A 16,316-nucleotide genomic window follows, 5' to 3' on the forward strand; every position below is an offset into this window, starting at 1 on the left:
CCTGACCTTAATCCAATCGAAATGTTGTGGAAGGACCTGAAGCGAGCAGTTCACGTGAGGAAACCCACCAACATCCCAGAGTTGAAGCTGTTCTGTACGGAGGAACGGGCTAAAATTCCTCCAAGCCGGTGTGCAGGACTGATCAACAGTTACCGGAAACATTTAGCTGCAGTTATTGCTGCACAAGGGGGTCACACCAGATACTGAAAGCTAAGGTTCACATACTTTTGCCACTCACAAATATGTAATACTGGATCATTTTCCTCAATAAATAAATGACCAAGTATAATATTTTGTCTCATTTGTTTAACTGGGTTCTCTTTATCTACTTTTAGGACTTGTGTGAAAATCTGATGTTTTAGGTCATATTTATTCAGAAATATAGAAAATTTTAAAGGGTTCACAAACTTTCAAGCACCACTGTGTGTGTGCGCGCGCGCGCGCACACACACACACACAAGTATTTGATAGTAAAAACATCTTTTTCTGTTTTTCAAGAATTTTTATAGCATTTTTCACAAATTGCTACTGTCATTTTGCCAGCTTGTTTACATTCTAAGCGGAAATTATTTTCTTGGACGTTTTGTATAAAGTTTTTATTTACCAAATTTGCAAAAAATAAAAACGCACTGTTTCTCAAAATCCGGTGAATGTGGATAGAATAAAACAGTTATTCCACTCAATCTCATCATACATGGCTTACAGCCAAAGCAGCGCTATGCGCCTCATCAGCTATCAGCTCATGTACGAATCTCATCATCTCTAGCCGCTTTATCCTGTTCTACAGGGTCGCAGGCGAGCTGGAGCCTATCCCAGCTGACTACAGGCGAAAGGCGGGGTACACCCTGGACAAGTCGCCAGGTCATCACAGGGCTGACACATAGACACAGACAACCATTCACACTCACATTCACACCTACGCTCAATTTAGAGTCACCAGTTAACCTAACCTGCATGTCTTTGGACTGTGGGGGAAACCGGAGCACCCGGAGGAAACCCACGCGGACACGGGGAGAACATGCAAACTCCACACGGCGTGGCCCTCGCCGGCCACGGGGCTCGAACCCGGACCTTCTTGCTGTGAGGCGACAGCGCTAACCACTACACCACCATGCTGCCCTCAGCTCATATACGAATCAATTTCGTGAAATAACTTAAATATACAATCCTACATATGCCTGCACTCTATTCTCTGGTGTGGTATGGCCTGCATCTTGTGTTTTATGATGCAATAACACTTGCCGGTCATGTGTTTAATACTAAATCAGATATTTTGAATAAGGTTTTCAGGTCTCCCAGTTTCGATAAGAAATGTGGCAAAACTGCTGTCTGTTTTACTTTTACCGGTCTGCTTTCTTAAATTATTTCCAATGGAATGATATAATTAAAAAACAAATTTTCTAAAAGTTTAACATCACTTTAAAACACTGAAATATTTTTGTGAAAACAATAGGAATGTGTTCTGTTTTTATTTATTCTTTTTTTTAAAGTAATTCAAAGTAATAAGAATAGCTGTGCTGCTAGGTTAATGCAAAAATAGCAGTAACGTTTAAAAAAGCAACGGGCTGACTACAGTTAATAATAACAGTCGTCTCTATTTGACTGCAGTAAACTGAGAACAGATTTGCTCCTAAAGACCAATAGTGGAAACACAGGACTTACCTTGCCAGTGGTCCAGGAAAGCCTCTCATATCATTCTGCTCACGTGTATCACTCAGTATAACCTATACACATCAAGTTCTTGCATCACATTATACATATTGCATAAACACTTTCCAATCCTGGTCCTGAAGTCACCTTACACAGCACATTTTAGTGTTTAATACAAATGTTCTAGCCTCATTAAGAGCTGCTTCGGTAATGGCTGACTCATGCTTTTGTACCTCCAGGCTGTGAAGCTCCACCTGAGCAGGTTCTCCATGAGATGGCAAAGCTGGAGTGACTCTCACCAGCTGCCCTGCAGGTCCAAAGCTCAAAGCCACATGAGGAACACAGAACTTCAGTGGAACCACTGACTTGGACTCAGCCTCTGGTTGTAATAGCATAAAGATACACAAGTTAGTTCAGGAGTTAAGGCTTTGTTTTAGTAACTAGAAGGTTGAAGTCAAATTTCTGGACTAATACAAAGCCACTGTTTTGCTCTTCGGGTGCTTTTACATATGCAACATTTGTTTGAGTCTGATTGAGTGAAACCTCAGTATGGTTGGCTTGGGCAGGCGAGAGCACAGCAATCATGCTCGGTGTGGACCAAACCAAACAGTCTGAGACCATCTGAGGTGCCCTCAATCAGCTTCTAAGGCCCTGTCCACACGGCAACGGATTCAGGTGAATCTGATCAAATTGTTTATCATTTTGGCCTGGCGTCCACACGGCACCGGCGTTTTGGGTGCCCCAAAACGAAATCTTTTGAGAACGGGTTCCAGAGTGGAAAAATCTGGCAACGGCGCCGTTGCGAAGTCGTCTGGATGAGTAGAACGGATTTGTTTACGATGACGTCACAACCACATGACTGTCAGTGCTTCACGCCGGGTAGAAGTGTAACGAACTCGATGCGAGTTGTCAACAAATCCTATAACTTGGTTCATGAAACGCGCTTACAAAATATTTTCACTGTGAATATTTATTGTGTAATGGTGCAAAGTGAGAGAGAGAGAGAGAGAGAGAGAGAGAGAGAGAATAGCCCTTAGGGCAGAGTCTTTAGTCCAGACACTGCGGAAGCAGTATCAAACCGCGCACCGCCCGTGCGCTTTCCAAAAACAAAAACAATCCCGCCAGCAAAAATAGGAAAAAAAAAAAAGGAGCGATCTCACCTCTTCAGATGTTGGTTTAAGTCCGACAATACATTCCTCAAAAAGGGCGTAGAAGAACAAAGTAATCCATCAATGTGTAGCATTCAATTTATTCCGGACCATTAAAGAATTTTGGAGGATATCAGAATGTTGGCGTACCGGCTTCCATCTACCCCCGTTCATTCCTCTTTCCGCGTCTTTCGTTTTACACTACTGATTAATAATCAAAACTTTATGTGGCTGATGCTACAGAAGAAGGGGTTTATGCGCATGCGTCTACTTCTATTGTTCTGGTGTCTCCAGTGGGACCGTCTTACAGCGCACGTAGAGGTGTGGCATGTGTATTGCATCATTTTCAGCAAGCGTTGCGTTGCCATATGTACCTGATATTTTACTGATCCGTTGCCCATGTGGACGCGATATTTAAAAAAAAAAAAAAATCTCGTTGCCGTTGTCGTGTGGATGTAGCCTAAGTGAACTCTCGTGCTAATGAATTGACTGGTGTTTATTCACCGCAAATTCTTCCCTCTTAAATAAATAAATAAATAAATAAATAAATAAATGGCAGCCCCATATCTGAAAGAATAAATTACTACATGTACATTTTGAACTTAATTTACAAATACATGACCACCTTCTTCTTCTTCAAAAAAAAAATGCAGATTACACAAGTTTCTCATTAAAAAGTATTCACTGTCTCAACAACTGCCCTTAGACATCCTTTATAAGCAAGTATTGAATAAAGCTATATACGTTTTTTTTGGTTTGTTATTTTTAATTGCAAATGTTGTTTTTGGTATTTATATATGTTCTACAGATACATAAACTAGAACTTAGGTTGAAAAACACCAGATTATTCCTCAGCTATCTGCTTGAATTAGATTCTAAAAGATCTTGAATAAAATGTACATGGGTACTTGTGCTGTGATAATCAGAAACATACAGTGCACTCCACAATTATTGGCACCCCTTGTAAAAATTAGTTAAGAAATGTTTAGAAAAAAAAAATCCCCCTTTTGGTGAAGTAGCTTCATCTCACACTGAAAAAAATAGAAAAATCCCAACCTTTAATTGAAAAATTTATTCAGAGAAAACAAATCCCTCATCTAGAAACTTTTCAACAAAAGCAAGTGCCATTATTATTGGCACCCCTGGAAATTATAGTGAACACAATGTCACTGAAGCATGTTTCTCATTTAAATTGTACATTGTTGAGTTGATTGAAGTGTGTAGGAACCTTCAAGCTGTAATCCATGAAATCCTGTTTAACTGGAGAACACATATGAGGTGACACAGAGGCCAAATTCTATTAGTCCTGCATCAACATGGGAAAGATAAGAGAGAACACAAACCAAATGAGGGAGAAGTGCGTTGAGCTTCATAAGCCAGGGAATGGTTATTAAAAAAATAGCTACTCTCCTGAAAATGTTCATTTCTACTGTTCGGGCAATAATAAAAAAAAAAAAGTGGAAACCAATTGGAACTGTTACAAATTTGCCTGGAAGAGGACAAGTTTATTTTGCCCCATGTACAGTGAGGAGGATAGTAAAAGAAGCAGAAAAAAAAAAAAAAATATATATATCCAACAATCACTGTTTGCGAATTCCAAGAAAAAGTTAAATCTTGGGGCTTCCAAGTCTCCAAAACCAGCATCAGATGCCACCTCCATGCCAGAGTATTTGGAAGGTATGCAAGAGAAAAAAAATCTGGTCAGTTAACTACAAATGTAAGCACGTGAAGTTTGCAAAAAACTACTACAACTTTGACTGGAATCGTATTCTATGGTCTGATGAAATCAAAATGGAGCTTTTGGCAGTAAACACTCAAGGTGGGTTTGGCATTTAAAAAAAAAAAAAAAAAAAAAAAAAAAAAAAAAGGTGGCTATAATGAAAAGAACCCTATCTGAACAAGTGGTAAAGTTCTGTGATGTTGTAGGGCTGTTTTTCCTTCAAAGGCACTGGAAACCTTGTTAGGGTACTGTACATGGCATCATGGACTCCATGAAATACCAGGATGTTTTAAATCAAAATCTGGCTGCCTCAGCCAGGAAACTAAAGCTGGGTCATCACTGGATCTTCCAGCAGGACAATGATCCGAAGCATGTTCAAGTCAACAAAAAAAATGGTTCGCTGACCACAGAATCATGATTTTGTCATAGCCATCTCAATCCCCTGACCTGAACCCCAGTGAAAACCTGTGGGGTGAGCTGAAGAGGAGAGTGCACAAGAGAAGGAATAGGAACCTGGATGATCTGGAGAGATTCTGTACAGAGGAATGATCTCAGAAGCCCTGTTTAATTGGCAAAGGAAGGTTACAAAGTACTAAATGCAGGGGGTCCAATAATTGTGGCATATGCATTTATTTACTAATTATTTCTTACGAGATTTGTTTTTCTCTGAATAAATTTCAACTAAGGGTTGGGATTTTTCTCTCCCCCCCGTGTGAGATGAAGCTACTTCACAAAAGTTGGATTTTTTCCCACCCTTTTTACATGGGGTGCCAATAATTGTTGAGGGCACTGTAGTGCTCAACTGTACAGTACAACCCAACAGAGATAAGACTTCAAAGAAGCACCTCATATTAGTATCACGTTAAAGAACGTGCTATTTTTTTAAGTTACACAAGCAGGGTTGTGGCGGCACGGTGGTGTAGTGGTTAGCGCTGTCGCCTCACAGCAAGAAGGTCTGGGTTCGAGCCCCGTGGCCGGCGAGGGCCTTTCTGTGTGGAGTTTGCATGTTCTCCCCGTGTCCGCGTGGGTTTCCTCCGGGTGCTCCGGTTTCCCCCACAGTCCAAAGACATGCAGGTTAGGTTAACTGGTGACTCTAAATTGAGCGTAGGTGTGAATGTGAGTGTGAATGGTTGTCTGTGTCTATGTGTCAGCCCTGTGATGACCTGGCGACTTGTCCAGGGTGTACCCCGCCTTTCGCCCGTAGTCAGCTGGGATAGGCTCCAGCTTGCCCGCGACCCTGTAGAAGGATAAAGCGGCTAGAGATAATGAGATGAAGCAGGGTTGTAGAAAATGTGCACCACTGTGAACTTGTTTCCCTCAGAAATTTCAAGTCTTTTTGTGCACTATTATTTGTACCCCTGCATTTAATACTTTGGTTGGTTGGATTTCTCATTTTTTCAGTGTAAGATGAAGCTACTTCACCAAAAGGGGGATTTTTTTCTAACCCTTTTTAACAAGGGGTGCCAATAATCATAGAGGGCACTGTATACTGTTCTGTTGATCTACAGACAGATATAATATGATGTTTATTGTATGTATGCATATCTACTCTGCCCACGTCTACCTGAGTGAGCTGGAACATTGCTCTGCTCCTCTCCATCAATGTACTGGCTGAGTTCATAGGTGCTGGATGACAGGCCAGAGGTTTTAGAGCTGGCCAGGCCTCCAGGTTCAGACACCTGTGGGAGATTTGTTTTAAGATGAAAGTTCAACATAAGACAAGACAAGATACAGAGTGCTTTGGAATGCTGAGTTTTAACACTGCACAAATACAGACTGTACCACTTATTAAATAACCATTTAAAGGCATAAGAAATAACTAATATACAGTAACAATACACACGATTATGTTAACAACTGCATTCACAATTATGCATAAATAGAACATGGTGGGAGTAAGACAATGAGGAAGAGGCAAACCTCTCCGGTTTCATTCCTGGTGTCCAAGCTTTCTCTCACAGAAGCACCACCATCATACTGTCCACTGTCTCTTCTCAGCTCATACCTGAGTGATTATGTTAAAGAGATGGATTAGCAACAAGTCACGTTTTATAGTTTCGACCTTAACCAAACTGTCGTAAATCAGACAAAACCATGATTTAAATTGGAGTCAGGAAACCCTACTCCAACAATACAAAATCAGTAAACAGTACGTGTTATTCTATTTTCCCCAATTTATTTATTTAATGGAAATGTGACTTTCAACATACAGAAATATATTCTGTAACTTAGTTTTTTATTTTATTTTACATGATTCAGTAAAGGGCGGCACGGTGGTGTAGTGGTTAGCGCTGTCGCCTCACAGCAAGAAGGTCCTGGGTTCGAGCCCCGGGGCCGGCGAGGGCCTTTCTGTGCGGAGTTTGCATGTTCTCCCCGTGTCCGCGTGGGTTTCCTCCGGGTGCTCCGGTTTCCCCCACAGTCCAAAGACATGCAGGTTAGGTTAACTGGTGACTCTAAATTGACCGTAGGTGTGAATGTGAGTGTGAATGGTTGTCTGTGTCTATGTGTCAGCCCTGTGATGACCTGGCGACTTGTCCAGGGTGTACCCCGCCTTTCGCCCGTAGTCAGCTGGGATAGGCTCCAGCTTGCCTGCGACCCTGTAGAAGGATAAAGCGGCTAGAGATAATGAGATGAGATGAGATGATTCAGTAAAATCTTTAAAACATTTTATTTTAATAATCAAATGCATCAGTAATCGGTCTTATTAGTAGTAATATTGTTATGGGCTATATTTCCATAACATATAACACTAGAGCTCAGCTCTGCTGGCTGCACAAATAAACCACAGGTGGCAATAAAGACCAAGCACTTAAGTTTCTGAACTAGAAATTGGACATTTGTGAGTTAAACCCAAGGACTGCCATATAACCACTGCTGGGCCCTTGAATAACTGCTCAGCGGTGGATTTCCCAAAAGCCTTGTAGGAGCCATTTGTTTAATCATTTGTTGTAATAAAATTCTTATTTTTGTGAGTATGTGCCCTCTTGTTATGTGCCCTACAAAGGGCCCTTAAGTAGGAAGGAGGTGTGGCTGATTGGGAGCACACAGCTTTTTGACCTTGTCTTGTACTCTATATTTTCAGTTTGCCTTATATATTAACTTTATTTACGAGCTAAAGGAGCTGTATTATATTTATTTTGGTAATAAATCAGATCTATTTATCTGGAAATTTCACTGGACTTTCTTTGGAGCCTTTTTTTTTTTTTAAGCAAACAAGCATCAAAGATCCCCCAGTCAACACCAACTGTGACAGACAAAGGAATCAAAATCGGATAAATGGCTACTACAAGCCTCTTAACGCTAAGAGTATCTTAACTAGGAGAGAGAGTGTTCACTGTGATGCTTGGCTCGCTCAACCATTTAACGATGATCTTTGCGTTACGATGCTTTTGGGAAACCTGCCCCAGTTTTGTGTATGGCTTATATGAATTGTACTGGGGCTTAACTTGAGTAATTTTGGACTCATAGTTGAGCATCTGCCAAATAAATAAATCAATGTGAATATAAAGAAGGTGCACCCCAGAGAATCCCTGCTGCATGCTTACACACCTGAGAACCATTGTAAATTAATGGAAAATGGCCTGACCCATGCTGGTGTGTGTATGTGATTCCTGACCACTCCTGATGCCCGTCTGTTCTCCATCCTTGCACCGGCCATCCACTGGCATCTGAGGCTGCTGCATTAACAGGAGTAGATTTGGCAAATTGCATTTAGCAGGTACTCTGGTGTGTAATCGTTTAAACTATAGTCGTTCAAATTCTGTAAAGCTGCTTTGCGACAATGTTTATTGTTAAAAGCGCTATACAAATAAACTTGATTTGATTTAAACTACTTGAACCAATGTGGTGCCTGATTATGTGAATACCTGGGTATCCATAATGGCCTCTGTAGTAGCCATGATCGTAATAGCTGTAGTCATTCCTGTAATCCCAGTAGCTCTGAGGAGGATAATCATATCCCTGCCTAAACAGATCATAATAGTTAGAGCCACACTTCTCTTACGTATAGTAATTAAGTAACTGGTCAGTGCTGGTCCCTTTATATTGATTAACAGGGTAGAAAACTGCATAGCTACAGATGGATTACAGCCAGTAAGTGTAAAGCTGCATAGTGACCAACATGGCAAGTATATTTAATAAAATGGGCAATAACTTAAATTTAAAAAAAAAAGTAGCTATAAAAGTGTCCCAAGTAACATGGCAACATTACAGACAATAAGCACTCATCACTGTACTAACCTGGAGTGTGATCGAGCTCGGTCAGGTGTGTATGTCTGGCTGCTATATGCAGTGCCAAACTCTGCAGGAGGAGGACCGTTCATGTAGAACATGTAGTGCGGATCTGGAGCATACCGTCGTCTCTCGCTGTCTCTTACATCTGGATGAGGGTAATAGCCTTGTTTTCCTGTGTGATGAGACCTGTACTGCTCATCCCTGACTCTGTGATCTGAGCGCTGGGTCTGTGGCCTCTGTTCATTCCAGTTCTGCCATCTAGGCTCCATTATTAGCTCAGGGTTAAAGCCAGCCACAGTAACCTGTCACACTACACAGACACACTCCTATGAGAACAACTTTATTAGAACATAAACTCCAATTACTGCAAATGATGGCTGGTGTCTTACTGAATGTTTAAATAAATAAATAAATAATACAATTATTGAAGAAGCTTCCTAAATATAAGCTTTGGCCTTCTGCATTAATATGCATTTAGGGAATAGGCAATTTGACAGAATGTAGCCCAAATATTTTCATAATTTGAAATCTGATCTTTCTTTCAGACAACTCATATCAAGATGCATTTCCTGACATAAATTCAACCAAGCATCAATTTGTTGTTCTTGTGTCTCTAGAGCCAGAATAACACCAGAATATTCATGCATTGCACAATCAATTATTTCTGTGACGAATCTCAGTCATCCAGGTACATAGTAATCTGTGGTTGGTTGAAGAGAGCAACTGGACTTGCTTGAAGATTCTTGAAAACGGTTCACCTCTCATCCTAAAGGCATCCTCAGTTCTGTCTGACTACTAGGGAGTATCCAGTATTTATCCTCTCATGGATCATCATAGAATCCGAATCAGAATCCTGATGGCTGCATTGTAGGTGGCTGATAAAAGATGTCATAGACACCCACCTCTGTTCAATGATGGTCGTTCCAGGTTGACAAAAATGAACGATCCTCTCTGGCTAAGATGTCTGCCAGTTTTCTGGAAGTCCTCTCATAGGGATCTCATCCCAAAGTGTGTAGAAACATATCTGTGACGAATCTCAGTCATCCAGGTACATAGTAATCTGTGGTTGGTTGAAGAGAGCAACCGGACTTGCTTGAAGATTCTTGAAGTGTTTCTACGCACTTTGGGATGAGATCTCTATGAGAGGACTTCCAGAAAACTGGCAGACATCTTAGCCAGAGAGGATCGTTCATTTTTGTCAACCTGGAACAACCATCATTGAACAGAGGTGGGTGTCTATGACATCTTTTATCAGCCACCTACAATGCAGCCATCAGGATTCTGATTCGGATTCTATGATGATCCATGAGAGGATAAATACTGGATACTCCCTAGTAGTCAGACAGAACTGAGGAAGCCTTTAGGATGAGAGGCGAAACGTTTTCAAGAATCTTCAAGCAAGTCCAGTTGCTCTCTTCAACCAACCACAGATTACAATCAATTATTGTATTGACATACTTATTTGAACATTTGACTAAACTTGAGTAGAACAGAACTGCAAAAATTAATTATATTTTAAGCTCATTTTTTGTTGGCTTACACACAAGTACATGTGGCATCAAGCCTGAGCTTATAAAATTGGCTAATATTAGAACTTGGTGTTTATTTACTCCAGAGCATTAAATACCATTCATATAAACTGTTTGACCAAATCACATCACATCACACATGCGCTTCTCAAACACACTGAGACAGCAGACAAAGACAGTTTTAGTCAGCTAAAGCTGTTCTAAGTATAAGGTACACACATAACATGGGCTTATAATGCAGCAATGACCAACAACTGATAACAACTGCTGATTGATCATACAGAAACCAGACCAGAAACACCCTCGCTGTTTACTTCCTGTTCACACTTATCTGTAGTCAAATTATGCAGCAATCCTGAATCCTCACTTCATATTTCAGGAGTTTAAGTACAAAAATGAAGGCGCTGCATTAATTTGTGTGTGTGTGTGTGTGTGTGTGTGAAAGTCACAAACACAATGAAGAAAAACAAAACACCATAGGAAAGAAGGAAAAGAGGATATAATGAAGGAAATTAAATCTTGACTTTGAGAATATACTACAAACTTTCTGTCTCTGGGGGGAAAACTTTTACAGGAACAACTTGATTCTTTAATTAAAGAAAAAAGAATGATAAAACACTTTAAAGATTCTTTATTTAACAGTGTCCATAAAAACAGAGCTATAATAATAATAATAATAATAATAATGCCAAACTACATCATACCTTCCACAAACAGCAGAGTGGGAGCAGAGTTAAGCAGATGTTCAAGAATGAGAAAGCCAGATGTGTACACTCACAGTTGAGCAGTGAACAGTTCACGGTTCTTGTTCTGTGTCTCCGAGTGAACACACACTGCCACATCATGACACTCCAAATCACAGCCTCGCACTGCAGTGACCCATGGACCTGCTCACGGAGTCAAAGTACAAAACACACAAATCAGATGCAGCAAATTCACAGCGCTGCCCTCAGCTGTGCGCCTCCCGGTATTCTTTCCACAGGAGGATCACAGCAGCGGCGGCGGCGCCACGTCGCGCGGAACCCCTGCGCTCGCGAGGCTTTTCTCCTTTCAGGAACATTTACAGCCACGGACACACGAAGAAGAGTGGAGCCAAACCGCCGCCATTTTGGGAAGGGCAAACTACAGCATCATCATAATAATCATCGCGCAGTGCAGTAGCCTATTTTGTCTTGTTTGATTGATTGATCTTCATCTCATCTCATTATCTGTAGCCGCTTTATCCTGTTCTACAGGGTCGCAGGCAAGCTGGAGCCTATCCCAGCTGACTACGGGCGAAAGGCGGGGTACACCCTGGACAAGTCGCCAGGTCATCACAGGGCTGACACATAGACAACCATTCACACTCACATTCACACCTACGGTCAATTTAGAGTCACCAGTTAACCTAACCTGCATGTCTTTGGACTGTGGGGGAAACCGGAGCACCCGGAGGAAACCCGCGCGGACACGGGGAGAACATGCAAACTCCACACAGAAAGGCCCTCGCCGGCCAGAGGGCTCGAACCCAGGACCTTCTTGCTGTGAGGCGACAGCGCTAACCACTACACCACCGTGCCGCCCTATTTAGTAAAATAATGCACAAAATACATAAACATAGTGTACATTACGATACACGGATAACACAAGAAAGTGTAGAACACTTATTTCCATCGTGGTCCGGCAATGGAAAAATTAATTATACACCAATTTACACCAGTGTTGTATATGTTTACCTACATTGTAGTCTTATTGTATTTTATTCCATTTTCGTCATCTCTCTCTCTCTGACTGTCTTTCGTATTTTCTGTTATGTTACATGTATGCACCAGAGCCTCACCATAAGCATTTCAATGTGCATACAAACTGACTTAACAAGAGCAGTCTTTACCCAATCATATGACTTTCTTGTTGGTCATAAATCCCCTTTAACCCCCATATAATGGTTAGGGTTAGAACCAAAAATACAATTAAATAAAACAAAAGTCCTAAACAGAATCAGTGGGTACAGTCAATTAATTAACTAATTAATTTATTGCTTAATTAATTAACTAATTAATACATACGAACTGACTTAACCACAACAAGAGCAGTCTTTACCCAGTCATATGACTTTCTTGTTGGTCATAAACCCCCCTTAACCCCCATATAATGGTTAGGGTTAGAAGCAAAAATACAACTAAATAAAACAATTAAAAGTCCTGAACAGAATCAGTGGGTACAGTCAATTAATTAACTAATTAATTTATTGCTTAATTAATTAACTAATTAATACATACAAACTGACTTAACAACAAGAGCAGTCTTTACCCAGTCATATGGCTTTCTTGTTGGTCATAAATCCTCCTTAACCCCCATATAATGGTTAGGGTTAGAAGCAAAAATGCAACTAAATAAAACAAAAGTCCTGAACAAAATCAGTAGGTACAGTCAATTAATTAACTAATTTGTTTACATACAAACTGACTTGACTTAACAACAAAAAGAGCAGTCTTTACCCAGCCATATGGCTTTCCTGCTGATCATAAATCCCCCTTAACCCCCATATAATGGTTAGGGTTAGAACCAAAATTCAACTAAATAAAACAATTATAAGTCCTAAACAGAATCAGTGGGTACAGTCAATTAATTAATGACTTATTAATGTACCTTTTTTGGGGGGGCTTTTTCACCTTTATTGGATAGGACAGTGTAGAAACAGGAAATGAGCGAGGGAGAGAGAGACGGGGAGGGATCGGGAAATGGCCTTCAGGTCGGAATCGAACCCGGGTCCCCGGGATTTATGGTATGGCGCCTTATCTACCTGAGCCACGACGCCCCCATTAATGTTTAATTAATTAATTAATTAATTAATTAATTAGCTTTGTTTCTTTTATGTTTCGGGTGAATTTAGAAGTGAAATACCTGGCTTCCCTTTGCGCCTGCAAAATGTTTTCTTGAATTTTTGAATGTTTGAACTACTACCTGCATTGCCAGCTCTTGTCCATGGCGTTATCAAGCGCATTTCTCTAATCAGCCACAAGGTGCCGCTGTAGGTTTATAATAACTTCAGAGCTTTACAGGGCCAAGTAGTGTGCTGTTTAACTAACCTGTCTTCAAACGCATTACAGTAGATAGGCTACATTTTGAAATATCATGGAGTGCAGATTGGTTCCCGATGTTCCATCCTAACAAAAACTTAAACTCATTTAGTTTATTCCAATTAGTGACGGAGTTAAAGTCTGCAGGACACAGTGAGTGTTTCACCGACCTTGTCGCTGGAGTTGGGCAATAAGGCCTTCGTATGCAAATTAGGCGCTGTAAGAGACGCCCCAGGCCGAAGCTGCGTCATGCGCTGCTCGCCATAACTGACCAATAGGAGTCTGTATGCAAATTAGAAGCTCACTGGGGTTCTCACGCTCCTGTTGAGCCAATAGGAGTCTGTATGCAAATTAGCAGGGGTATAAGAGACTGCTTTGGCTCGCGCGGCTTTATAGCCGGTGTGTTCTGTTGCGGGTTTCTGAGGAGACGAGGATTACTGTTAGCAGAGTTTACCTCACGGATTATTTACCTCATGTGCAACATGACCTATGAAGAATTTTGTGGAGATAACGCCACGGAAAGGTAATTTGCATAATGTGTGTTTGTTTTAGCGACATATAGGTGTTTGGTTGTAGCTCTTGGACATGACTAGTAACGCTTTTGGGAAGGGAGTGTGTAGTTTGTCCGGGCTTGCAGGAAAGACATGTCCAGGCACTTTTTCACTGAGTAGTTTGAGGGAACGCAACGATATCACGGTTTAATGCTGTTTTGACACTAGTGTGCTCGCTCAGAGTGTTTCCACAACGTATTTGTTGTTCTGCTTAACTTTTATCCTCTGTGCACGATAATGAATTCCGGTTTAGTTTAAATATAAACAGTGTGGATGTTTCCTCTACCTGTTCCAGTGAGGAGGGGGGGAATAAAGCTAACAGCTGTCTTGTACCTTTTGGACAGAATGGACTCTGTGGTGAAGGCACTGGAGGAGGTGCTGACTGCTGCTTTACCTCAGGGTTGCATCACAGTCGGAGTTTACGAGGCTGCAAAATCACTCAACGTGTAAGTTAAGAGTATTATTCGCATCCCTTACCTGAATGCATTCACACACGATCTGTTTCATGCTCATCATGCATGTCCTTTTGCTTCCCTCAGAGATCCGGACAACGTGGTCTTGTGTCTTCTGGCTACAGATGAAGAGGACGTCCATGATGTCGCCCTTCAAATCCACTTCACGTTGATCCAGGCCTTCTGCTGTGAAAACGACATCAACATTTTGCGTGTGAACAACATGAGACGGCTGGCTGAGATCCTGGATGGTGTCAAGCCAATGGGAGGAGAGCCAGTGGACCTGCACTGCATCTTAGTCACTGTACGTTCCATTTCCTTCCTCAGTGACTGTAAATGTCAACTATTTAAACGCAATGGGGAAACCCTGAGCCAATTGTCTCCTGCGTGCTTGGTTCTTTGGGCTTGCTCACACTACTTCCTCTTACGCAGGCTGTGGATTCGCATGCATGTCATACTGGTTACTCAGGACTGATCTTGGCTGGTGTCTTTGGAACGCCATCGTACTGTGAATCTTTTGTGCCAGTGACTGACTGGGCTGAGAGTTGTAGGGTTTTAGTTGCTGCCTTTGAAGTCGGCTTGTTAAAAGCTGCCCAATTCGTTTGAGTGTGTGTGATGTGGCATTCCAGTCAGTCTGAGGCTGCAGCAAATTGGCAGCCCTACAGAGCATCTGACTCCAGTTACTGAGCTTTTTGCAGCTGCTTTGGGCTGACTTCACAACACTTCCTGCATGGCTGTTTGCGCAAGCAGTGTTTCCTGGAAAGAAATTTCTGTAACTTGACCACGGATTTGCAAATTAGAAAGGATTCTGTGAGAACAGCTGCTTTTTAGGTTAGCAAGCAGCACTTAAGTCACTTGCTGCCAAACTGGCTGTGTGGTCCAGGCTGCTTAAAGTTCTTTGTCTCTTCTGTTCGTGCTGTTGAGCGAGCAGGCATGCATGCAAAACTTCCTTTTTAAATAAGTGTCTTCAATGTCCAATTTAAACCTCTGATTAACTTGCATTTGTGTTCTTTGCAGAAGCCACAATCATCTGCATGCAAAGACCCAGCCTTGAGCAAACTGAATCGTTTCTGCAGAGACTGTCGCTGTTTGGATCAGTGGGTGCCGGTCATCAACCTGCCTGAACGATGAGGCCGAGTAGAAAGATCACGTCACAAATCACAAGCTAGTGCATCGTATTTGTGTATACCTGCCTTGGCAGAATCCCTGGACTGTCTTTACATTGCCACAAGGAGGATGACAGGAGGGAGGAAAAATCAACAAAATGCAAGGAACAAGGAAATCTAATCCACCAGCCATGCTGATCAGGAGCATGGGGATTTTCTTTCAGGCTGCAGAGCGAGACATGAACAGGAAGCGTGACTCAGCAGGGTGTTAGCAATGTTGACACGGAATGAACCGCTCCTGCCTTTCTGGAATAAGACTGTGTACCGGAAATCAAAGGACCAGAATAAATCGGTGACTGCACCGAGCATGACTCGGACTGATGGATCACTAAACATGCTTCCGAAACAGAATGTTCTGGAACATGGAGAGGACTTAACTTATGATGTTTAATTATTACCTTTAATTATTCTAAATATTTAAATGGGGGGAAATGGTGTTTGGTTTTGCAAAACATTAGTTTTTTGTAAAGCTCTACTTTTTTGTGACCTGTTCCTTGTCTGTCTAATGTGTTAATTTAATGATTTTGTATTTATGTTGCAAAGTAGTTTTGTAAAACTGTTTAAATAAAATGAAAGAGCCACCTGACTTGGTTTCTGCAACATGCTTTCTGGCTTGTGTCTTGGGTAGCAAGTGTACACTTTTTTTGGGGGGCTGAGCACCGTTTCATGAGGTCAGGGTAACTCATGTTAGCGTGACCTCAGTCACGTTGTGCATAAGCTAACTTGAACTAGCTGTTTCGAAGTAATGCTGACACTGTACAGAACATGCATGGACCTGTCTGTATGTAATGTCTGCAGTAGTAAGTAG

The 16,316-nt window shown here is 41.5% G+C and overlaps 2 protein-coding genes across 4 annotated transcripts in view; one reads left to right on the forward strand and one right to left on the reverse strand.

Moving 5' to 3' along the window:
• Positions 1-11,288, reverse strand: part of sec16b (SEC16 homolog B, endoplasmic reticulum export factor) — a 49,622-nt gene extending 38,334 nt beyond the window's left edge. For 2 of the 3 annotated variants that reach the window (XM_060919712.1, XM_060919710.1), the window contains exons 1-8: positions 11,059-11,288; positions 8,758-9,061; positions 8,385-8,482; positions 8,105-8,195; positions 6,439-6,523; positions 6,083-6,197; positions 1,884-2,029; positions 1,663-1,724 (exon numbers count right to left, since the gene is read on the reverse strand). In XM_060919712.1, coding sequence (XP_060775695.1) covers positions 1,663-1,724; positions 1,884-2,029; positions 6,083-6,197; positions 6,439-6,523; positions 8,105-8,195; positions 8,385-8,482; positions 8,758-9,020 — 860 coding nt within the window. In that variant the 5' untranslated portion in view covers positions 9,021-9,061; positions 11,059-11,288. Of the gene's footprint in view, positions 1-1,662; positions 1,725-1,883; positions 2,030-6,082; positions 6,198-6,438; positions 6,524-8,104; positions 8,196-8,384; positions 8,483-8,757; positions 9,062-10,984 lie in introns of all 3 variants that reach the window. The other variant, XM_060919711.1, reaches the window with a different exon arrangement.
• A 2,458-nt stretch (positions 11,289-13,746) lies between these two features.
• Positions 13,747-16,094, forward strand: gadd45ab (growth arrest and DNA-damage-inducible, alpha, b). Its single transcript, XM_060918325.1, has 4 exons — positions 13,747-13,862; positions 14,235-14,336; positions 14,430-14,646; positions 15,360-16,094. Exons 1-4 carry the CDS (start codon positions 13,813-13,815, stop codon positions 15,471-15,473), a joined length of 483 nt encoding a protein of 160 aa, XP_060774308.1. The 5' UTR covers positions 13,747-13,812; the 3' UTR covers positions 15,474-16,094.
• The last annotated feature ends 222 nt before the right edge of the window (positions 16,095-16,316 follow it).

The sequence above is a fragment of the Neoarius graeffei genome, chromosome 4, assembly GCF_027579695.1.
Source record: "Neoarius graeffei isolate fNeoGra1 chromosome 4, fNeoGra1.pri, whole genome shotgun sequence".
Lineage (NCBI taxonomy): Eukaryota > Metazoa > Chordata > Actinopteri > Siluriformes > Ariidae > Neoarius > Neoarius graeffei.

Coding starts and splice junctions, on each gene's coding strand:
- gadd45ab (XM_060918325.1), top strand. CDS start 13,813: ATGTGCAACATGACCTATGAAGAATTTTGTGGAGATAACGCCACGGAA. Junction 13,863..14,234: donor GGAGATAACGCCACGGAAAG/GTAATTTGCATA, acceptor CCTTTTGGACAG/AATGGACTCTGTGGTGAAGG. Junction 14,337..14,429: donor GCTGCAAAATCACTCAACGT/GTAAGTTAAGAG, acceptor TGCTTCCCTCAG/AGATCCGGACAACGTGGTCT.